At 48.9% G+C, this 23,592-nt stretch overlaps 1 protein-coding gene and 1 long non-coding RNA gene across 9 annotated transcripts in view; one reads left to right on the top strand and one right to left on the bottom strand.

Moving 5' to 3' along the window:
• Positions 1–23,592, top strand: part of HIPK2 (homeodomain interacting protein kinase 2) — a 234,649-nt gene that overhangs the window by 155,980 nt on the left and 55,077 nt on the right. For all 8 annotated transcript variants that reach the window (XM_069588545.1, XM_069588544.1, XM_069588541.1 and 5 more), the window contains exons 3-5: positions 19,991–20,114; positions 20,509–20,628; positions 22,707–22,793. In XM_069588545.1, the coding sequence (XP_069444646.1) occupies positions 19,991–20,114; positions 20,509–20,628; positions 22,707–22,793 (331 nt within the window). The remainder of the gene's footprint in view (positions 1–19,990; positions 20,115–20,508; positions 20,629–22,706; positions 22,794–23,592) is intronic.
• LOC138439554 (uncharacterized) lies at positions 3,077–4,971 on the bottom strand. Its single transcript, XR_011256765.1, has 3 exons — positions 4,653–4,971; positions 4,497–4,549; positions 3,077–4,310 (listed from the first exon to the last, which is right to left on the bottom strand). It is a non-coding gene; the product is annotated as an uncharacterized lncRNA (long non-coding RNA).

Here is a 23,592-nt window from a genome sequence, read left to right as displayed (position 1 = left end):
TCCACCGTCCCTGGGATTCTCCAGGCAAGAACACTAGAGTGGGCTGCCATTTCCTTCTCCAATGCATGAAAGTGAAAAGTGAAAGTGAAGTTGCACAGTCGTGTCCGACCCTCAGCGACCCCATGGACTGCAGCCTACCAAGCTCCTCCATCCATGGGATTTTCCAGGCAAGAGTACTGGAGTGGGGTGCCATTGCCTTCTCCGCCAGGAGGGCAGAGACCCCCATTTTTGTTCATTGCCAAATACTCAGCACCAGGACAGAATCGATGCTTGATAAGTATTGTTGAATGAAAGACAGCGATTACTGTCTGTAAACTTAGTGGCCATCTGAGGTATATCCCTTCTGTCCACGTTCATCCTTCTGTCCACGTCCACCGGCTGCTAAGCTTCTCGAGGACAGAAGCCATGACTTTGTATCACCCTCTAGCAGAGTCTGGACACACGAGGAGCTCCATAAATACTGGTGATCGCGTTTACCACACGGTCAGTCAGTACTGTTCCCTGAGCTCGGGGTGGGCTGGGGGGTGGGGAGGCAGGCAGAGTGTCTTTCTCGTGCTCCTGTAAAAACCACCTTGAGCAGCTTTTTAAGGAAGCCCAAGGGCCCCTGACCTCCCACTCAGCACTTGACTGTTTAGAAAGGATAGTCTTAAGAGCATGACATTGTTAATACTGCATTCCTCATCTATAAATTTTCAAAGGACTGTATAGAAATTGTTCAGGAATCAAGTTATCCAGGGATTGGTTAGTTAATTCCCGAGTAAGTCACTCTGAAAACTGATTTTAATCCTATTTCAAATGGAGAGTTGGGAGAGGGCCAAAAAAGGGTATATTATTGTATCTTGTAGGAGAGACGAATCCAGCGGATATTCACTGAGTTATGGCGCCAGAGCCTTCCTTTCTTCTGGTATTGTGAATTATTGTGCTCGTCGAAAGCCAGGTCAGCAAAGTGAGACTCCGGCATCCCACTTCCTCTCAGCTGAGGTCTTCTGTAACGGAGACCTTCATAAACAAACATTGCATACGCTTCACGTGAGATCCTTCTAAAGTTCATGCTGTTTAATGTAAAGTGTAATCATTATTGTACATTCCTTCTAAGTTCCAAAGTGCCCCTGACTTCTGGGGTAGCTGGTGATGAAATGTTTTTTGTTTAATAAAAGATAACTAGCTTTCTCCCACTCAAAAAAGTCTTCAGTATATAAGCTAAAAGCAGTCATTTTGCTTAGCTCCTCCATTCGTCCTTCCTCTTGCCTCTTTCCTGTGGGTGGCAAGCTCACACGCCTGTAGGGCCAGGCGGGTAAAGTCAGCGCGCTGTGAGAGCACAGCAGGAGACACACCTGTACGCCATGTAAGGGGGCAGAGCTCCCCAGCCCAGGCTAGTTGCTGCCAAGCACAGACCTGTAGCCCTGAGTTGCCAGAGCCTCAGAATTTCAAGAGAAGCCAGAAATCCAGATGTTTAAGAAATACCACTTGATTTCTAAATGTGAACAACTAACTCAAAAAGACTTTTTAACTCTTTGCAGGCCAAACCATTTGTGTGTCTGTGTCACGCGCTTTCTGCAGGGTAGCGTCTTGCAACCTTCGTTCTGTCTTTCAGGCATTCCTGCCTCTGGGCACTTAAAAGTCCCCCTTGGTCATCGGTTTCACTGTGCCGCCTACTTTTTTAAGAGGGTGATCACTGACATCCAGAGTGTGTATGCCCGCAGGGAAGGGACCAGGAGGAGCGTCTAGTACAGCGATGGGCACCAGGCAAGTGCCCAGCTAAGGCTTGTCTCGAGAACGAGTCTCAGGCTTCTTCTGCATGATCCCTCCTCTCTTAGAAGTCTGGTCACACGCGGGTTTTAGTTACCCATCATTACGTAACATATGACCTCAAAATCCATTGACTTAAAACAATAATATACATGTCTTGTCTCACAGTATCTGCAGGCCAGGAATTTGAGAGCAACCTGGCTGGACAGTTCTGCTCTAATTCTCTCATAGGGTTGCAGTCAGGTTCTCTAGCGGGAGCCACAGTCATCCGAGGACTTGTCCTGGGCTAGAGGGTCTTCCTCGGTGGCTCTTTGTCCTGGCTGGTGTCAAGCTGGTGCAGGCGGTTGGCAGGAGGCCTCAGTTTCTTGCTGTGTGGGCCTCTGCATAGAACTGCTTGAGCATCCTCACAACATGGCCACCGGCTTCTCACAGAGTGATCCATCCAAGAGAGAGCAGGGTAGCAGCTGCAACGTCTTTTATAAGCTAGTCTCAACAGTCACATTATTCCTGCAGGATCCTGTTGGATTCAGTGTGGGAGGGGACTCACTGTTGAATATGACAAGGTGAGCGTCTAGGAGCCATCTTGGAGGCTCCTAGATGGTGTGTGTCACGGCTGTGCTCACAGTGATCACTAAATCCTTTTATCTTGATTGCACTGGGTCTTCATTGCTGCTCGCTGGCTTTCTCTAAGTGTAGCAAATGGGGGCTGCTCTTTGTTGTCTCATTGCAGTGACTTCTCTTGTGAAGCCTGGGCTCCAATAGTTGCAGCATGTGGGCTTAGCTGTTCCACAGCATGTGAAATCGTCCCAGATCAGGGTCGAACTGGTGTCTCCGGCATTAGCAGGCAGATTCTTATCCAGTGTACCATTAGGGAAGTTCAGTAGTCACTAAATCCTTTTTAAACAGATGATCACTGACAGTAGTTTAAAAAAAAAAAAAACCTAAAGGAATAACATTTATGCCCTAGTGATTTATCCCTAATATTCATCTCATTTACTGTTGTGTTCTTGAGATGAACCTTGGGAATTAAATACCCTATTTTCATATCCTGTCTTAAAACTGTCATCTCCAAATGTGTCAAAAAGCACTTTTCAAAAGTAGATTTAAAAATTCTACCTGAATCAGCTCTCACAGTGATAGACTCAGGTATACTGTTTGCTTTTCAGGGAAGGGCTTTCAATTACTGCTTCCCTCTGTCTGCTTCGCGGGGTTTCCCTGTTCTCATATTCTCTGGATTGTCTGAGATGACACTTCTCTAGTGAGCCTAATAATGTCTTTTAAAGATTTGAAAGCAAAATCCCCAAGAAGTAGTGTCCTGAGCCAAGGATGGTACCCACTTTGGTTTATTAATATCATTTATGAAGACTAATGGCCCCTAGAGACTTCCTGGGGCCCTCTGAATTGGTAGGAGAGGGGTGCCAGTTTTCAGAGAGTCAGAAGTTCATGGCACTGTATCTATTTTGGGTGTCCCCTGTGCCAGTCCCCACCCCAGCTCCAGCAGCAGGACCGAGTGGGAGCTGCTGCCTGCTTCCAAACATAGACACACAAAACACACACACACACACCACATACATCCCTCAGGCTGCACCTCGCAGACAGACAGACACAACACACACACACACACACATACACACACGCCCGCCCTCAGGCTGCACTCTGCTTTTGCCTTCTTTAAGACCACTCTAAATACTCATTTTAACCACATTTCGCCTCAATAAAAATGTTCAGGGGAAGGAAACGTGCCCCACCGTGATTTCCCCTAGGAAAATCCCTGCTGGTAGCTAGTGCTTATTTGTTCAATAAACAAAACCTTAGTCTGGGAATTGAAGGTCAACACCAGGCAAATCCACACTGGTGTGCCTTGCGCAGTGCTCTGGGGCCAGCGCGTCTGTGCGCACCCGCGTAGGGGGTGGGGGGGCCCCGGGGGAGAGGCGGGGCCCGCGTCGCCCCGCCCACTCCACCTTAGCCCTGGTCACCGAGAAGGGCATAGGTAGATGGAAATGAAATGCATAATTCATAAGGCCCGTAGTGGCGTGCGATCTGTGGAAGGGGAGTGGTAATTACAGAACTGAGAAAGGAGGCTGCAGGCGTGTAAGTAACCTTTCTAGGTTAGAGGCTGCTGTGATAGATGGCCCGCATTGTTCTATTCCTGACCTTTTTCTGAACTTCCCTTTAGAAGAACAGAGGAAATACACTTCTGCCTTTTCTCATATTGTTTGCGAATAATACCTTCAGATGCCAGCTTTGAGCGTGTTTGTGTGCTTGGGTTTGGGGGTTTTGCTTTCCTTGTCCCCTCCCCCACTCTGGCCCCAGGCTTTGCTGCTTCCCATAGTAAAATCTAGTCCCTAATTACTTCATCCCAGTATTAATGGTAAATACAGAGGCTACACAAATATTTGTCCATATTGAACACAGTTAGTACTGGAGAAGGAAATGGCAACCCACTCCATTGCGTTGCCTGGAGAATCCCAGGGATGGGGGAGCCTGGTGGGCTGCCATCCGTGGGGTCGCACAGAGTCGAACACGACTGAAGCGACTTAGCAGCAGCAGCAGCAGCAGTACTGGGAAAGAAAAATAACCACATAGCATCGTTTTCCCACCTCTGCCCCCTGCCTTTCCCTCCCAAAGCTGGCTCCCCCAGGCAAGCGGGACAGGCCTGAGAACCATCCTAAGGATAATGCAGATGGGTCGGTGACAAAGGTGTGGGATGTGACCTCTCAGTAGGGATGATGGAACCGATGACAGACCTTCAGCCCCGCCTTGCAAAATGGAGTCATTTTCACCAGCTGTTAAGGTGCACCTAGGAATGAAACTCACATTTAAACTGCTGATGCAATTGCAGAGAAAATAAAAAACATAACCAGGCTAGGGAACATGTGCCGTATTTCTTTTATCAGCCTTACCTCTACGCAACCCCAAGTCCTCGATGTTGTACATGCCACACTTCCTCCAGCGGTATTGATTTCCTGGTCTGAACTGTGAGTCCCCAGTAATGGCCCTGTGATCGTGTGAAGCCTGTCAGCCTCTGTAAAGTCAGGGGACCCCAGAAGAGAGAGGGAGGAAGACATCTGTTTGACTTTTCACAGAAGTTAGCATCGTTAAAGAGTCAGGCAGAATTGTTCCACTTAGCCACCAAGTTGAATCTAGAGTTGAATCTTTGCGGGTATTTGGGGTTGTTTTGTTTCTTGAAAAACAAACTCCTTTTGAGCCTGAATGAAAAGGAACTAGACAGTTGCGTCAGAAGCTTTCAACGAGGAGTCAGAATTTGATTGGTTAATGCTGACTGAACACCTGTTGTGTGCAGAGCACCACCAGGCTGCTCTCTGGCGGCTTAGCACTTCCTTAGGAAGCAAACATAGCCTCTGTCTTCTCAAGGAACTTTTGATCTCGTGGGGAAAGCCAGGACAAGCCTAAATGTACACATACAAAGACCTACTTACATAACTGACACTCTACAGAGGCGAGGGTGACAAGCTCGGTTACTTTAAATGATTTTTCAAAACTTCGTACCAATGATGACTACCATTCTTTCAAACATTCATTTAATTGCTTGTTGTTTCTTTTTTTTTTTTTTTTCAGTTGTATCTTTTAAAATCTCCCTAGCTGGCTCCTCTCTTCCCGTCTCCATTTGTTATTTCTTTCTTCAATTCTAGATAAATAGTTTCTTCTCTTTACCTACCATTCCTCCATGTCTTTGATACAGACTTCCTAGGTCAAGCCTCTCCCATTAAAAATAAAGGATTTCTCCATGGAAGTCCCCATTATCAGAGAAGTACTAGACAGGGCTCACTTGTTCTCTATCCTTTCTCTTGCCTGACGCATAAACACATGCACGTGCGTACTCAATCTTATGTCTAACTCTTTGGGACCCTATGGCCTATAATCCACCAGGCTCCTCTGTCCATGCGATTCTCCAGGCAAGCATATACGAGTGGATTGGCATTTCCTCCTCCAGGGGATCTTCCTGACCCAGTAATCGAACCCACATCTCCTGCATTGCAGGCAGATTCTTTGCTGCCTGAGCCATCACGGAAGCCACACGCACATCTATGACGCATAAACAACAAATAGTAAGAAGTCCCTGTGTCTGCTTCTTCCTTAGAAAATGGCTTTCGTCAGCAAGCATCTGTGTGTTGAACATTGACTGCATCCTGCAGGGTTTGTGGTAGGAAGAGGCTGAGACCTCTGCCTCTCCCAACCCGTGAGTGTGGCGCGTGACCACCCGTACATGTGGAGGACTCACCCCCACAGCACTAGTGCCAGGTGTGCAGGGATGGATGAATAACAGATGCCCACTGCCTCCAGATGCTATCTGTCCAGCCGAGAAGCCACTGGAATGAAAGACTGGAATTGGCAGATGTGTTGTGGGGACACAGACTCAGAGAGAGCCTTGGTCAGGACAGAATTCTAGAGGAGGCAGGATTCGAGTTGGAAGCTTGACGGCCAGAGGAGGTCTTTCCATAGAGGCAAACTGGGGGTGCAGCTGGGGGTGGGGGGCAAGGGCTGTTGGAAGGGATGCTGGGCGTGCTGCCAGGGCCTCGTCCTGACCACCCTGACGAGTCTGGGTGGTTCTGCCCTGTCACCCCTTATGCCTCCACCAGATAGATCCCCCCTCCCTCTCAAGTCCATCTTCCTTTCCTTTTCCTCCACCTCCTGAGCCCCAGCCGACTGACGTGCAATGCCCTATTTCTATACTTGGGTTAGTCTACTTAGCTGGAGTGGGGTTCAGTGCTCCAAGGAACAAGATGAACATTTTAATCTCTTTTGCTGAAGGCTGCTCCATTCCAAAGGCAAGATCCGAAAGTCCCAGCTCTTGGGTTACAAAGAGGCCCCATTGTTTGGATGAGAAAAACAAGTTTCTTGACAGATGAGCAGTGGCGTTCTCATCTGGGGGGACAGCCTGCTCCCCTTCCACTGGCAGAAACGTCTTCCAGGCTCTCATCTGCAGTGTGCTGTAGGTCTGTCATGGTGACGTCCCTGGCTGTCCCCGGTGGCCTCCATCCCTCAGTCCTGCAGCAGTCGAAGAATGGGGGCCCTTTCAGAACATGCATCAGCCCCTGCACTCCGGCAGCCCCTCATGTCAGCTGCCAAAAGCCAGCTTTGTTTTTCCTCCATGACCCAAGCGAGCACAAGAAAGCAAACTGGAGTTTTGTTTTGTTTCCAGTTCCTCTAGGAAAAGTTGAATATTAGGTTTTCCCTAAATCAGCTGCCTTTGGCTGGAGACCTGGGATTTATGCTCACTCTCTTGTCCTAACTCCCATTGAAACAAACAACCAGCCACCATGGGGCCCGCATCTTTGCTCTGACCAGGGCAGGTCCGGACAGACCATGGTTTAAGTCCCCTCTGCCACATGTCCTGCAGCAGAATTGAGTGAAGAATGGTACCTCCATTCTCCTCCGCCCATCTGGTCTCCTGGCAGAGCCAGCCTCATCCACCTGGCTCTTCTTCCTCCACGCACCTGTCCACGTGCAGACAGGATACTTCCCACACTCTGTGGACCAGAACCTGCTCCATCGGCCGGGGTGGCCACTGGCTTTAGTTGAAAACTTGCTTAGGTAGTATATCAGCTGGCTTTGGCCCTTCTTTCTCTGTAATTCTCTACCGACAGTGCATTAGCAGGAGGGAGGCCTTGTCTGAGGATGGAAATATCCCCGTGGCTACAGGGAAAGTCACCCTCCAGCATGTGTTCAACATCTTTACTCAGCGGGCTCCTCTCCATATCTCAGGTTTTGGCTCCGACTCTCTTGATTGGTACGTCTCCAATTGGTGACACTGAATGCATCTCCCTTTCAAAGAAGGAACAGGTTTATCACCAGGCCCTGTATTCCTCACCCCCATCCGTCAGCCATAAAGACTGCCTTCTGATTTAGCCCTGCTAGTCACAGAGTCAGCTGGTGCCATAAGAAGGGAAATAACCTGAGATGAGTCTTGACTTTGCTACCGTTCAGTTGCCAAGAGCTGGGCATCAGGGGACCCCACGCAGTACAGCATACTGGCTCTCCAGCCTCATGCTGGTTCAGTCCAGACCTGAGAAACATTTCTGAGAACTCACTACGGGTCAGTGGAAGCTAAGAGTTAACCAATGGAAAGTTTTCCACTGAAATCAATAATTTCTTATAAGTAATAGTACCTTCTTAGTGTGCTTTCATTTGGGATAGAGGCTGTTGTACTGTCACTAAATCATGTCCCAGTCTTTGCGACCCCATGGACTGCAGCATGCCAGGCTCCCCACAGGCTCCCCTGTCCTTCGCTGTCTCCCAAAGTTTGCTCAAATTCATGTCCATTGAGTCAGTGAGGCTATCTAACCATCTCATCCTCTGCTGCCCCCTTCTCCTTTTGCCTTCAATCTTTCCCAGCATCAGGGTCTTTTCCAGTGAATCAGTCTTCACATCAAGTGGCCAAGTATTGGAGCTTTAGCATCAGTCCTTCCAGTGAATATTCATGGTTGATTCCCTTTAGGATTGACTGGTTTGATCTCCTTGCTGTCCAGAGGACTCTCAAGAGTCTTCTCCGGCACCCTGGTTTGAAGGCATCAATGGCTGAGCCTTGAGTTAATTACTCAAAGGTGTGAAGGAGACCCCTCCCTTCTTCCCGGCCTGACATCCCACTTCTACCCCACTAGGGGTGACACATAACCACTCTGAATAAAGTGGAGGGGCTGCATCTGCCATGGGTCTGGAACTGAAATCCCAAATTCCCTCCCAGCACAGAGTAGTGGCCTCAGGAAGCAAAGGGTGCCAGCCTATGACAGTGCCACGTGGGTGAGGCCTACCTGGTATCAGCAGACTTTCCAGGGAAGCTCGAAATGCAGTTCCAACCCTCAGTTTCAGTCAGCAGACTAGCAACAAAGCAGAAGAAACAGTCAACCAGCAGAACTAAAAAGAACATCCGAGGTTTTGTCTTCTTTCTCCCCCGCAGCCAGCTGCCCCGGGCTTTGCGCTGCATGCCTGCCCTCTGGTCTGGTCCTCCTGTTAAGGACCTGATTCCTGGAGACGTGGGGGCCACACTATAAGATGAACACACTCCTGTACCGGCCCCGTGTCACCACCGCATGCAGAGAGGGGACAGTGTCTGCATGCAGGGGATGGGCTTGGTGATGCCCACCGCGTCTCTCCACCCAGCTGTGAGTGACACTGGGCGTTGCTTTCTGATAAGTCATGGAGCTGTTATGTTTTTGCTCTATGCATTTCTTTTCACATGTGTTGTTATTCACAATCAATCAAAGATTTTTTTAACTTTATAAAAGAACCTGGAGCCGTACGTGTGTAAAAAGAATCTCTAGGTGTAGTTCAGTTCAGTTTAGTCACTCAGTCGTGTCTGACTCTGCCACCCCATGGACTGCAGCACGCCAGGCTTTCCTGTCCATCACCAACTCCCAGAGTTTCCTCAAACTCCCACTGAGTCAGTGATGCCATCCAAATATCTCATCTTCTGTCTCCCCCTTCTCAATCTTTCCCAGCATCAGGGTCTTTTCCAGTGAGTCAGTTCTTTGCATCAGGTGGCCAAAGTACTGGAGCATCAGCATCAGTCCTTTCAGTGAATACTCAGGACTGATTTCCTTTACGATTGACTGGTTTTGATCTCCTTGCAGTCCAAGGGACTCTAAGAGTTTTCTCCAACACCACAGTTCAAAAGCATCCATTCTTTGGTGCTCAGCCTTCTTTATGGTCCAACTCTCACATCCATACATGACTACTGGAAAAACCATAGCTTTGACTAGACAGACCTTTGTCAGCAAAGTACTGTCTCTGCTTTTTAATATGTTGTCTAGCCTTGTCATAGCTTTTCTTCCAAGGAGCAAGCATCTTTTAATTTCATGGCTGCAGTCACCATCTGCAGTGATTTTGGAGCCCAAGAAAATAGTCTATCATTGTTTCCATTGTTTCCCCATCTATTTGGCATGAAGTGATGGGACTGGATGTAGATGTACCGAAAGCTGAGATTCCATTTCCCTGGCCAACAGGTGCTTCCACAGACATTTACTGAGCACATAGTTTCACCAAAAGTATGAGCATAAAATCTGGTAATATTATAGTCCCATGGGGTGTTGGAAGGCAAGAGCAGGCTTTCTCTAGCATCCCCTGACTTCGTGATAACAAGCCCCAGAGACCCAGGAGATACAGATCACCGGGTGTGGGGTGGGCTGAGTAGACACAGTGCATGGTACATGTCAAGAGGATAAGGAATTCCAGGACAGGGCCCATGTTTTCGAAATGACCCATTATGAGATCTAAGTCATTCTTCCCAGGAACATTTCTTAAAGCGATTTACAAAGAATTAGAGGCTAACGTCAGAATATCCTCTAGATATCTGGGAACTGGTTTCCTAATTATACCAATATTGTTAGAAGCCTTTGGAGATTATAGTTATTGAGTTCTAGATCCAACCTTTTCTTCTGGTAGATAAGCAAGAAGGTTGGATTTTAGCACTGAACTCTGCAGAGTTGAAGTACAGCTGGGAACCAAGGGTCAGCACAGAGGTGAGGAATGGGAGGGTGGAGGTGTGTGTGTGTGCGCACATATATTTAGTGTTCGCCAGGCAAGTCTTCCTCAGAGTCAAAATGTTCATTGCCAATACAAATCCCAAAAAACTTCCGCTCTGATTCTAACATCGTCCTGAAACGGTTAGTTGACTCAAGGAAACGCACTTCCTTCGGGAGACTGTCCAAGTATGGCGTGAGAATGACGTCACCGGCACAGTCAAACCCTGATTATATATAATCAACTTTCCAGGTGGTTGTGATGCTTTGTTCTGATGTCTTGAGCATTTCTGTTTGTGAGAACTGGAGATGCTCAATTATAGCAGCATCACCAGTGAGGCTCTTGAATCCTCATAGCATACACACAGTTTTATGGCTGTCAGCAGTGGCCCCGAGAAAGAACTTCTAGAACCCCTCTGAAACAATTTCATTGCATGTGTAACATCAAGCTGGGACCACCACAGGCACCAGTTGGGTGTGTTCCCTGGCTTCTCCTCTGGAGTCAGAGCCTTGTCACTGTCAGAGGACAGCGTCCTCCTCGTTGTACTACAAGGCAGATTTTCTTAGAGAAAATCTCTCCTGTGGAGGGTGTGTGGCACTCTCAGGATGCACAGCATTTGGTTAGACCAGTCTCCTTATCACCTTGGCTCAGGGAAGGCCCACACAGTGAGCAGGCTCCTGGTCAACCTCACCCTGTGGTTTGTTCCTGGAGCTCTGTCTCTGAGTCACTTTGTCTTTCACCCATTTGTCAAGCACCTCAAAGACAGAGCTGCTTCTTTACTATCTCCAGTTTGCCAAGGAAGCTGTATCTTTTTCAAAATCAAACCCCAGGTTGACCTTGGATTAGCCAGGCCTCAGTTGCTGTCTCCACTTGGACCTTTCTGGGTCCCCCTGACATGGTACGAATCCATCTTCTAGAAATACTGCCCTGAAGCACTCTCCACCGTTCACCTTTCAGGTTGTCTTCTGTGAAAATCCTTTGGGCTTTGGGGTCCAATTTCCCTAAAATAGCCTCCTTCGAGTCCTCAGATTTCTGCCACTCCTAGGGTCCTGTGTGGCCTTGATGTAATCCTTTGCCTCCCAGTCCAGGCCACCAACTCAAATAGTGCCTCTGAGCGGGTGTCAGCCTTTCCAAGTCTCCTTTTGCGGCGGAAACATAAGATTTAACAACCCATCTGAAATACAATTTTACATTTTGATTGCTTCTGCCCCAACCATACTGAGGTTACTTTCAATCTACATATATTTGTGGGAACAGGCTTTTTCACTGCAGTTCAATTCAAGAACACCTTATAATATCAGTGATTATAAAATACCATGGACTAACAGAGTGTCTTGCTTCCAGAGAGTTCAAACTGCTTTATAATTCTACCAAACGTAATTTATCTTCATAAGCTGCTGCAGAGACAAGGAAAAAAGCAAGATTAATAATCACATTTTATAGATGGTGAAATAAAAACCCAGAGAAATTGAGTAACATTTTTCCAGAAATGCACAGTCCTTCCTGTGCTCTCTGATTAGTGTTGCAGATTTATTGCCCAAGTTGGGAGTGGCCACGAACCTTGCACTTGTGTTATTAGTGTGGATGATGGAGACATGAACTTGGCCAGGGAGGTTGGGTGAGGAAGGGCTTGTACTGTGAAAGGTGATGCAGGGTTAGGGTCTTGCTCTCCAGTAGGAAGAAGTCGGGAGTTGTGGATGGGAAGTTTTCTTTCTAAAGCTAAATGACAGGGACTTCATTGTTGGTTATATTAACCTTTGCACCTTTTTTGTAAAGATAAATGAAAAAAACTCTTTAGTGGTTATGCTTTAATATATTTAGATAGTTTTCCTAACATTTCAATTTATAAGGAAGAAAATGGACCTTTAAGATGAAGAAAGGGGGACTTCCCTGGTGGTCCATTGGTTGAGAACCCGCCTGCCAATGCAGAGGACATGTGTTTGATCCCTGGCCCGGGAGGATTCCACGTGCCACGGGGCAGCTGAGCCCTCGTGCCACAACTCCCGGGCCCACACTCTAGAGCCTGCAAGCCACAGCTGCTGAAGCCCGGGTGCCTGGTGTGCTCTGCAGCGGGGGAGGCCACTGCAATAAGAAGCCCTCACACCGCAACTAGAGAGTAGCCGCTGCTCGCTGCAACGAGAGAGAAACGCGTGCAGCAGCGAAGACCAAGCGCAACCAAAAAAGAAACAGCATTAATAAAACTTCTTTAAATGAGGGAAAGGGATGCCCTTTATCTAATTGCCGTCACATGGCCTTAGACACATTGTACATAATCCATAAGTGATGTATTATCTGCTGACTGCTTTCTCTGGGCCAGGCCCTGTGCTAGGTGCTCCTGTGATGCTGTTTCATTTTATCCTCCTGCCAACGTCAGGAAATCGGTATACAGCCACGACCTGATGGCACTGGTCCTGAGTGTTCCCACTCAACTCAGGTGGTGTGCACGCCTCTGTTGGAGGTCATTCCTCCATAGGGTCACAACATCTGCACGTGACCTGGGAATGCCTCACCAGCTACATGTACTGTCAGGAGAGCCACCGGAGTGAAATATCAAAGCTTAGTCACGGCTGTGTCGAAAATGACAGTTGTCCGTTCTCTTTCTATAGAAAGATAGAATTGTCTGTGTCTTGCTATGGAAATGTTGGAAAGGAACAATCTTTCTTAGGTGCAAATTTTGTCTGACACTTCGTGTGTGTTTCAAGTATTTCTGATGTCCCAAAATAGCAGTGAGGAGCCTCTGTAAGAGGATTCCGTGGGCTGGTAAGGGAAGGTTGAGTCCCTGACACAGCCTAGGCGGTTCTGAGCCCAGAGGGGAAAGGCCATGTCCCAAGCTGGCAGTCCTACCCACCAGAGACCCAAACTGAGAGACCAGAAACAGCCCCCATGCAAGAAACCAGGATGTGATTTTTTTTCTCTTTTTTTTTAAGCATGTAAACTTTGAAATAGAAAGGCCAAGTAGTCTGCCTCTTGTCATAGGCAGTGTTGCCAAGGAGATGGCGCCAGCTTCAGGGAAAACTGGTGCCTGCTGAGGGTGTGGGTTTGAAACAGAAAGGTTTATTCCTTCTCCAGAGGTGTGGTGAGCACCTGGGTGCTCCAGGTGTCTGTGCTAGGTGCCAGAGGTGCAGCCAGAGGCCAGGGATGGACGTGTACTCACCCCACCCTGTGCCTGGAGGCCACCTCGCCCGATCACCTCTCCCAAGAAGGCCCCCAGGCTTTGCCTCACCTGCATGTGCTGGGAGCTCGTTATATGTTGGCCACAGGCCCATTGTTGCCTCCGACTAGACAGTGAACTCCTGGAGGAACCGCAGGGTCTGGTTTCTGATCGTCAGCACCCAGCACAGTGCCTGGCACGTAGAAGATGCTTAGGAAAATGGCAGTTGAATTATTCCCCGCTAAGTGACTAAATAAGGGGTGCTAAACTCTATCTTAGGATAACCCCTGCTAATAATGGTTTCTTCACTGAAGAATAAATACACCTTAGCAACCATCAAATGTGCTTCCGGTGCACTGAACAGAAAAAAACCGATTTTAGACTTGACTTTGAACATCGAGGAGCTTGGAGCCTTACAGACCAGTGGAGCAGGGACCAGGCATCTGCCCGATCATAGCAGAGGGGTCTTTGGTTCCCCAGGGATTAATGAGGGGCCAGATAAAGAAGTGCCTTCCTGAACTGAGGGCTCGTGTTGAGCAGATTTTTATGGAGCATCTGCTGTGTACCAGACTGAGGCTCAAAACGTAGGAACACAGGCCCTACCCTTGGGATAGTGGAGGGCGAACACCCAGACATGTATATACAACAGTTTTTGTTGTTGTTCAGTCGCTCAGTTGTGTCTGACTCTTTGCTACCCCATGAATTGCAGCACACAGGCTTCCTTGTCCTTCACTATCTCCCAGAGTTTGCTCAAACTCATGTCCCTTGAGTCGGTGATGCCATCCAACTGTCTCATCTTCTGTTGTCCCCTTCTGTCTTCAATCTTTCCCAGCATCAGGGTCTTTTCCAATGAGTCAGTTCTTCGCATCAGGTTGGTCAAAGGATTGGAGCTTCAGCTTCAGCATCAGTCCTTCGGGTGGTCAGTTAATATTTATTGGACCGATCTGGTGGTTCATGTCTGAATGTTCACCATGCAGTCCACCAGCACCGAGAGCAAGGTGTGTTTGAGTGAGGAAGGGGCGGGGGAGGACAGGCTTTCTCAGAAATGTGACCAATGTGTCATGTGTGCAGACAAGAGGACACGGCCTTTGAATGGGGGAGAGTTTCAGAGTAAATTGGAAAAGGTTGAAACCAAAGGCAGGAGACCAGTAGGGGTTACAAGAGAGAGCTGGACCACAGAGGGCTCCAGCAGACCCACAGTGTGGAGCTGAGTGGAGGATGGCTTCTAGAGGAAGTGGGAAGAGATGGGCCTTATCAGCCCTGCCCATTCACATGCACAGAAGTCCGCTTTTCCCCGGGTGAAAGGCTCACGCCTGGGCTCCCGTTCTTCATGAAGATTCGCCCCTTCTACCCTCCTTTGTTTGCAAGCCTTAGAACTTTCCATCTGAGTCACATATTTTAGCACTTTTCTTATATTTAATAAAGGTTTATTCAATCTACAAATTCTTACTGATTGGCTCCTAAATGCCAGACCCTGTGCTGCCCTCGTGGACGTAGCAGAGGAGACAGACGGTGAGGAGGTTATTGGGAAAGTGCTGTAAAGTGACATTTATGGCACCGGAGATGGAGACTGACTGGGGTCGAGGGACGCCTGTCGGCGGCAGTGACAATTAAGCGGAGGTTTGAAGGATGAGCAAGAAGGAAGCCGCCACCTGAGAACCAGCGGAGAAGGCATTTGACGCCAAAGCAACAGCTCCTCCGGAAGGCTCAGGAAACTGGTTAGGCTGGGGCTCACTGAGCTGGGAGAGTGGATGGGTGACAGTGCCGGGCGGGCGGGGCCCAGCCAGGGGAGGGACTGAGATTTCCTTCTCAGGGAGGCAGGGAGCCTGGGAAGGACTTCGAGCTGAGGGCCTGTGACCTGTTGAGCTGGTAGAGAGTGGACTGGAGGAAGCAGTGATGGAGTGGAAAGACAGGAAGGCCCGGGGGAGGTGGTCAGGGCCAGGGCGGTGGCAGCAGAAGCGGAGAATCCGGGGCCAGTTGAGCTGCTTTGGAGCTGCCGTTATTGAATGGCAAGGACGCAGAGGGAGAGAGAGGAATCCGAGATCAATCCCAGGTTTCCAGCGTGAGTAATGGGGCGGGGTGGGGAGGTGGGGGTGCGAGAGAAATTCCATTTAGTGAAACAGAGGACAGAGGGAGGAATTATTTGGGGTGGGAAGGTGTAGAGGAGCAGAGTTCCCTTTTAAAGACAAGTTGAGGTGATTGAGAGAGATTCCAACAGAGATGTCAGGCCATCAGAAACATAAAGCTGGAGCCAAGAAAAGTCCAAGATGGAGACAGACTTTGGGAAATACACAAAATGGGATTTAAACCGCTAAGAATGGCCACAGTGACCGTCACAGTTTCCCAGCGTGCAGAGACGAGTACCACAAAACACATGACTCAGAATAACAGAGCCTTGTTCTCTCACAGTTTTGGAAGCTAGACGTCCAAAATCAAGGTGTCAGCAGGGCCGTGCTCCCTCTGAAGCCTCCAGGGAGGGGCCTTCTTGCCCCTTCTATCTTCTGCAGACTCCTTGGCTTGTGACAGCATCACTCCAGTCTCTGCCTCCGTCTTCACATGGCCGTCTTCCCTCTGCGTCTGTGTCCAAATGTCCCCCTTCTTCCAAGGACACTGGTCATGCTGGATTGGATGACGGATGCACCCTGCTCCAGGACGAGGTCATCGTAACTGACATCCGTAGTCACCCCATTACCAAAGAAGGGCCCACATTGAGCTACCGAAGATTAGGACTTCAGCATGAGTTTGGGACACAGTTCAACCCCATAAGAATTACCTAGAAAAACAACGAAATGAGAGAAGAGAAGGGGTCCTGGGGCTTTGCCATGGGCAGCGCTTGGACAGAGGAGGACAAGCCATGAGCCGCAGAGCAGAGCAAATGCAGGAGCACGCAGTGTCGTGCAAACCAAGATTGCCTGTTTCCAGACTGGGTGGAACGACCAGCCGTGTGGAAGGAACACGGCTCTCAGGCTCCAGAGCTGAGAACCTGACCAGTGGGCGCAGCGTGGCCCCTGCTGGCCTCGGCGAGCTCCACGCTTGAATGGAGCGGAGGGGCAAGTCCAGTGAGAGGAGGGAGGGAAGATGCGAGAGACGGAGCATGGGAAGATGCCAGACATGGCTCTTCAGAGACTTGGCTTTTGGACGGAGAACAGAAAACTAGGGCAGCAGCTGCAGGGGCTGAAGGGATTGGGAGAGGTTTGGTTTTGGCGTGTTTTGTTCTTGTGTTCTGTTTTATTGTTAGACGGGAGACACTAGAGCGAGAGTGTGCACTTGGATTAGGTCTGCGTGTGTGCGCGCGCGCGCGCGCGCGCGCGCGCGTGTGTGTGTGTGTGTGTGTGTGTGTGTATGTTTTTGTGCTCAGCTTCAGTTGTCCCCTGTGCTTTGGTGTCGCCTCCCCAGCAGCCCGTGGGGGACAGGGCTGCACCTTCTGTTTCTTTTGTCTCCCAGCTGCCCTGCCTGATGCCCGCACATTTGCTCACTAGATCACAGCAAAAGAAATCCTCTGCCGTACATATCGCGATGCCAGGAGTTGCTGTCATTCCGTTTTCTGATGGACTAAACAATTTTTTTTAACATTTACTTACGATTTATCTGGCTGTGCCTGATCTTAGTTGAGGCATGAGAACTCTTAGTTGCAGCATATGGGATATTACTTCCTCAACCAGGGATCGAACCTGAGCCCCCTGTATAAGGACCTCGGTGTCTTAACCACTGGGCCACCAGGGAAGTCCCCAACTAAATGGTTTTCACAGGTCCCATTCCTGTAGCGTGAGTCTGCTGTTTCTTGCCCAAGAACATCACTGGCATGCCCTTTGCATGACAGTCTTACCTGTTGGATTCTGCTGGGCAGATCATCAGGGAACAGAATCTGGGAAATGGGTTTCCAGGGGTTCCCAGTGGTCTGCTTAAGGGCATGAAAAAGTGAAAGTGAAAGTTAGTCGCAAGAGTGTCCCACTCTTTGCGATCCCATGGCTCCTCTGTCCTTGGAATTCTCCAGGCAAGAGTGCTGGGGCATGAGGGCCAGTTAATTAACCTGATAGGAAGGACAGCCTCATGGTCAAGTCCAGAGATGGCCACACGGAACCAGAGCAGCCTGTTCCTAAGAGCCGACCTGGAGACTGGAGTGTCCAGGCTACAACGGGCAAAGGGACAGGTCACAAGAATGGGAGACAGGTGCCAAGATGCCTGATTCTGAGCCAGCAGCAGCTGCCACAAGAGGGGCTTCTCAGGACCAGAGCAGGTACCTCCCCAAGGAGAGGCCATAGTCTCCACGTGAGAGGAGGCAGGTAGACACGTCTGACTCTCAAACAGAGAGGACAGAAAGCAAAGCAGGTTCTGCCACATGTGTGACAAGAGCATGTTATTTTCACTATCATGTTCTTTTGAGACACTCCCTTCTTTTCAAAAAGATGTGGTTTTTTTTTTTTTTTTAAACCGAAACCACCGCGGAAGAGATGGCATTGCTGGAAGCAACCTGCGGTAGTCTCTTCAGTTCCACGTAATGATCTGTGGCTCTGGAAGCCCTGGTGTTTGGGTGCACCGCTGGACACAGTGACCTAGGCCAGGTCCAAGGTCCCATGACCCGGGACAGTCCAGCACTGATGCCTCCCCAGCCTCACCAGGGCATCTGTGCCGGAGGGCAAGAGCCATCCCCCACGTCCACGTGAACTGTCAGCAACTAGGCTGGGAGGAGACAAAGACCAAGGACAGAGCGAAGTGTCAGGCACAACACTGGAGCTGAAGACACCCAGCAGCGAGGGGGCAGGGACATCTCGCTCCCCGGCCCTCCGCAGCAGTCCCCTCCTTCCAAGCCCACGGAGACCCAACCTTGGCCTTGCCACCCAGACCACAGTCTCAGCGCCCTAGAAGCACCAACAGTAGTGCTGCCTCTCCAGCTCCAAGGAAGGGAAGAGACTCCTTTTTACAGCTGAAAAATCAAAAGACTTGATAGCAAGACCTTTTGGTTCTTATTTGTTTTTTCAGAACCGTTATGTAGAGAAAGAAAAAAAAAAAACCAGCAATGAGAGCCAGTTTAAAGGAGCAGGCAGGGAGATGCTTTGTGCAGGGAAAATTCAGCTCGAAGCTCCAACAAGTGGAGGTGCTCCTGGCACCCCTCCCTCCCTCCTCTCCTGCTGGCTGGGGAGAGATAACCCCGATAGAGAAAAGTCTCCCAGCTCCCGGGCTCCCTCTCCAGGCTGCTAAAAAGGTGGAGTTGCATCTTCCGGGATCACGCCATCAAGGGGACCGTTGATAGAGAAAACAGAAGTTGGGCCCGTGCATCAGCAGAATGCCTTAAGCCACGTTTAAAAAAAAAAATCATAAACTGAGTTCATATCTCATGCTCTGAGCATGGTTTTCTCCAAAATGTGAACCTAGCAATCATGACCAATTCCTAGAAAAGCAGAGCTACTCTTGTGGTCTTTGGTTTTGATTACCAAGTACATGTGAAATTTTCTCTTTGAGTTTAGGTGATTTCCTTCAGAAGTTCCAGCAGGTAACCAGGTTTATCATGTGAAGGAATATATTTTCTGAAGTTAGGAAAGGGTTTATAATGGAATTCTGATTTACACCTGAACTACAGATCATGAACCAGGTACTATAATTGTCATAGGAGAGAATTCTTTAGAAGGTAATGAAAAAAAAAAACAAAACTAGTGTTTCCTTGGAAAAGTATGATACAAACTCCTAAAAAGGGATTGTTGGTATAAACAGATACTGGATTTAATCCCATTCTGCGGGGAGGCAACTTGTTTTATATATGACTGAAAATAGAATACCTGTACTTCAGAATTCCTTTGTAAAAACTAAGCATCCTTGGGACTTCCCTGGTGACCCAGTGGTTAAGACTTGGAGCTTCCACTGAATGTTCAGGGAGCAGGTTTGATCCCTGGTCAGGAAACTAAGTGGAGAAGGCCATGGCAACCCACTCCAGTACTCTTGCCTGGAAAATCTCATGGATGGAGGAGACTGGTAGGCTGCAGGCCATGGGGTTGCTAAGAGTTGGACACAACTGAGCGTCTTCACTTTCCCTTTTCACTTTCATGCATTGGAGAAGGAAATGACAACCCACTCCAGTGTTCTTGCCTGGAGAATCCCAGGGACGGTGGAGCCTGGTGGGCTGCCGTCTATGGGGTCGCACAGAGTCAGACACGACTGAAGTGACTTAGCAGCTTAGCAGCAGGAAACTAAGATCCTGCACGCCACTCAGCAAAATTAAAAAAAACCTGGGCATTCTCTAAAGGTTGATTTCCTGGGTTTTCAGCTACAAAAGATAATTCCTGAGTATCTCAAAGGCGTTGATTAGCTCGTCTGGCTGGAGCGTGATGGTAGTGAAGCAGTAGCTGTGGTTCCCTCTGGGTCTGCTCTACAACCTCAGACCTGCCGTGCATCTCAGCCAGTCACCTAGCTAGGCACCCTACTGATGGGAGGACCAAGCCAAAGGATACAAAGATCATTGCAACCCAGCTCAAGAACAACAGGACCTTGCGGGGGTCAGTAATGGTAGCTTGGGTTTGAAAGACTGGATTTTTTTTTTTTTAGAATTCGTATAGAAATAGCTTCCTGCTTTTCCAAATTGCTAATGACTGTTTTTTTTCCATTCTTCCTTTTCAGGGCCCCTGAGATCATCCTGGGTTTACCATTTTGTGAGGCAATTGATATGTGGTCTTTGGGCTGCGTCATTGCAGAGCTGTTCCTGGGCTGGCCACTGTATCCAGGAGCTTCAGAGTATGATCAGGTGGGTCCAGACAGCACAGGTGTTCTCAGCCAGCTCTCTTCATTTGTCTGGATGGGCACCCCATCCATAACCTGACATGGGGCGGGGCTCTGAGGTGTGATACTGTCTCCCAAACCTTCCTTCCCTTCAATCACTTTTTTTTTTTTTTTAATTTAGCCACAACCTTTATTGAAGCATCTTACCTGTGTTATCCCTTCAAGTACCAGTATCCAAGTTTACAATTGAGGATCGCCTGGCTTTTCTTTCTTTGTTCTTCTTCCTTTTCCCTTTTCCTTTGATTACTTCATTCTCTCCCTATAAAATTGTCATTTTTCTCTGAGACACTAGAGCTGTTAGTATACCACGTGTATGGTGACAGGAAAAGCCCTGACCTCATTCCCATCTTTCCTTGCAGATCCGGTATATTTCACAAACACAGGGTTTGCCAGCAGAATATTTATTAAGCGCGGGGACAAAGACAACTAGGTTTTTCAACCGGGACACAGACTCGCCGTATCCTCTGTGGAGGCTGAAGGTAGGAAGAGCGCCTGCCTCATTCCTCACCAACACCCAGCTTACGGGGAAGAAGGTCCCCGCGAAAAGTGCCCCCATTCGCCAGGAGCCTTTAACCGAGGCACATGGGTCCTGGCTCTGACTCTGATTTGGCCATGGCGGCGTCGCGACTGTGGATAATACATGGTGGATGGATTTTTGAATGTTCAGAAAGCACTGCTTTGCTTGACCTACTGCCTTTGCACCTCAAGCTCTGATTGCTAAACTCCCTCAATTTCATCCAGTAAACCTGGACGACCTGCCTGGTTGGCTGCTGGATAGAGAAATGAAAGAAGTGAATGGTCCCCCGCCCTTAAGGAGCTCCCAGTGCAGAGGGAGACTGAACATGTGTGATAGCCCTGCCCCCTCCCCATGGCCAGCACCATTTCCGGCAGGAATAGAATGTGGGAGCCTGGAGGAGGGAGCCTTGATTCCTGCTATGGCAGAGGGTCGAGGAGGAGCGTTTAAGCCAGGCCCTGAAGGATGCAGAGAGCCTTGCAGGCAGCTACGCAGTATCCGAAGGCTCCGGGAGGGGTCTGCTGGCCCCGCCGGCAGGTGGTGTAGCGCCTCACTGCACACCGTAAACTCGGGCGGCTTGACTTTAACGGAAACATATTTTGCTTTCACTTTGATCTGTGCCTAGTAATTAAAATTAATGTTGTTGGTTTTGTTTTTTTCCTGGGAAGGAGAAAATAATATACCTCTTAAGTGTGTTTTATGTTCATTTTAGGTGTTTTTTTTTTTTTGCAAGAGTGTAGGTGGGTATTTTTTTAACAGAAACCACAGCCAAACTGTAATACATTTAGAGATAATGTGTGGTCAGTGATGGCAAAAGATTTAGAAAAGAGATCTGGCAGCTGAGCAGGCCTCTGAGGCTCCTGATGGGAGGCTGGCGTTTGGCAGCTGTTGAGGGTGAGCGGCTCAAGGTCAGGTCCAGTGAAAAAGAGTCCTGGCAGGAGGAGGCTGAGGCTGGCCATTACTGTGTCTTAGTTAGGAGATTCAGGCCTTCTTAGCCAGCTGTTCCCTCATCGAAGCCTGGATCTTAGCAGCTCCAGGTGTGCTGTCCTTGAGTGAGTCTTGGAGGATCAATTACCTGTGATCCATGAATAAGTCCAAAACCCCATAGTCATTGGAAACAGCAGCTTCCTAGACTGAGGCCAGTTCAGGAACTGGACGTGTGTCCCCTGGACCCAAGCAGAGGGGACTGTCGAACAGACTCCAGAGCCAGCAGTCACGTGACCTTGGCAAGCTCCTCAAGCTTTCTGCCCTTCTTTGCCCCTCTGGAAGATGAGCTGGTAATCGGCCTCCCTAAATTGGTTGTGAAGGGCATTACATGAGTTCACGTGCTTTGGAACAGTACCTGGGGACTTCCCTTGCAGTCCAGTGGTTGAGAATCTGCCTGCCAATGCTGGAGACTTGGGTTTGATCCCTGTTCCAGGAAGGCTGCACATGCAGAGGGGCAACTAAGCCTGTGCCCCCCAACTACTGAAGCCCACGTGCCCTATAGCCCATGCTCCACAATAAGAAAAGCCACCACAATGAGAAACCCCCTGTGGCCACAATTGGAGAAAGTCTGCACGCAGCAAGGACCCAATACAGCCAAAAATAAATACATAGTTAAATAGATGAATAATGTTTAAAAAGTAGTGTCTGACACATAGGGAGAGCTCTATGTATAAGAGTTTGATAAATTAAAGTTTTACAATGTGTGGACCAAAGGCTTCTGCTTTTCCACATATGAAATCTAACCACATCCCTTAAACTTAGGCGAGAACATGGTTCTCGGGGTTGTGGCATATACTGCCTTCTGGGGATCCTCCAGATCTGACTCAGAGCTGGCCCCCCAACAGTGTTCGTGGGAAGGGAGGAAGGAGGAGGGATGACCTAAGTGTGGAGCAGGAAGAGAGGAAGGCATTCTGGGCAGGTCACTTTAAGAATCGTGTCTCCTCTCTGAAAGGTGGGACAAGATCCTCAGGGGGAGAAGCAGAGGTTGGCGGGTTTGAGTCACAATGACTAGGAAATAATTCATATTACCAATGGCCCGGTGCCTCTCTTGACCAGACACCAGATGACCATGAAGCAGAGACGGGGATTAAGTCAAAAGAAGCAAGGAAGTACATTTTCAACTGTTTAGATGACATGGCCCAGGTAAGCTCCATGGGTGAGTATACAACGTTAGCCCTTTCAGAGCCAAGCACAAAAACACTTCTGCAGGAGTAATTAACAGAGGATGGAGGGTAGAAATCCACTTGACTCCAATGTGGTGGCTGACTTTGACCTTAACCAATGATATGTTGGCCTTAGGAAGTATACCATTGGGTGTGTGGAACATTTTTAAGACCTTACACCAGCTCTTTAAACAGCTTCAGTTTACTGGCTCTCAGTTGTAAAACAGCACTGGCCAATCTGACTGATGTCTTCATGAGAAGAATTCAGGCCCATTAGTTCATTTGAGTACCGTGAGTTCTCTAGTGCCACTTTAACAAGGGGCCATAAACTGATGACTTAAGACAACAGCGTTTATTCTCTTGCAATGCTGGAGGCTGGAAGTTTGAGATCACAGTACCAGCAGGCCATGTCCCCTCTAACAGCTCTAGGAAGAAACTGGCCCAGGCTGTTCTAGTTTCTGGTGGCCCCCTTGACTTGTATGTGCATCCCCCAATCTCTGTCTCATTCACGTGGCCTTCTTTTCTCTGTGTTCTCTGTGTTCCCTCTTTTCTCTGGGTCCAAAATCTCCCTTCTTTCTCTTACAAAGACACCAGTCATTGGCTGTATGGCCCACCCTACTTCACTGTGACTTTAACTTGGGTACATCTGCTGAGACTCTGTTTCCAAATTAGGTCCCATTCCTGGGTACCAGGGACCAGGACATCCATCTTTTGTGAGCACACAACGCAATGCAGTCAGTCTCTCTCAGGTCATCTTTGTGTCCAGAGAGAATTCTAGA

This window comes from Ovis canadensis, chromosome 4, assembly GCF_042477335.2.
Source record: "Ovis canadensis isolate MfBH-ARS-UI-01 breed Bighorn chromosome 4, ARS-UI_OviCan_v2, whole genome shotgun sequence".
NCBI lineage: Eukaryota > Metazoa > Chordata > Mammalia > Artiodactyla > Bovidae > Ovis > Ovis canadensis.
Note: the sequence above shows the minus strand (reverse complement) of the source record. Positions and strands in the feature narration are given on the sequence as shown.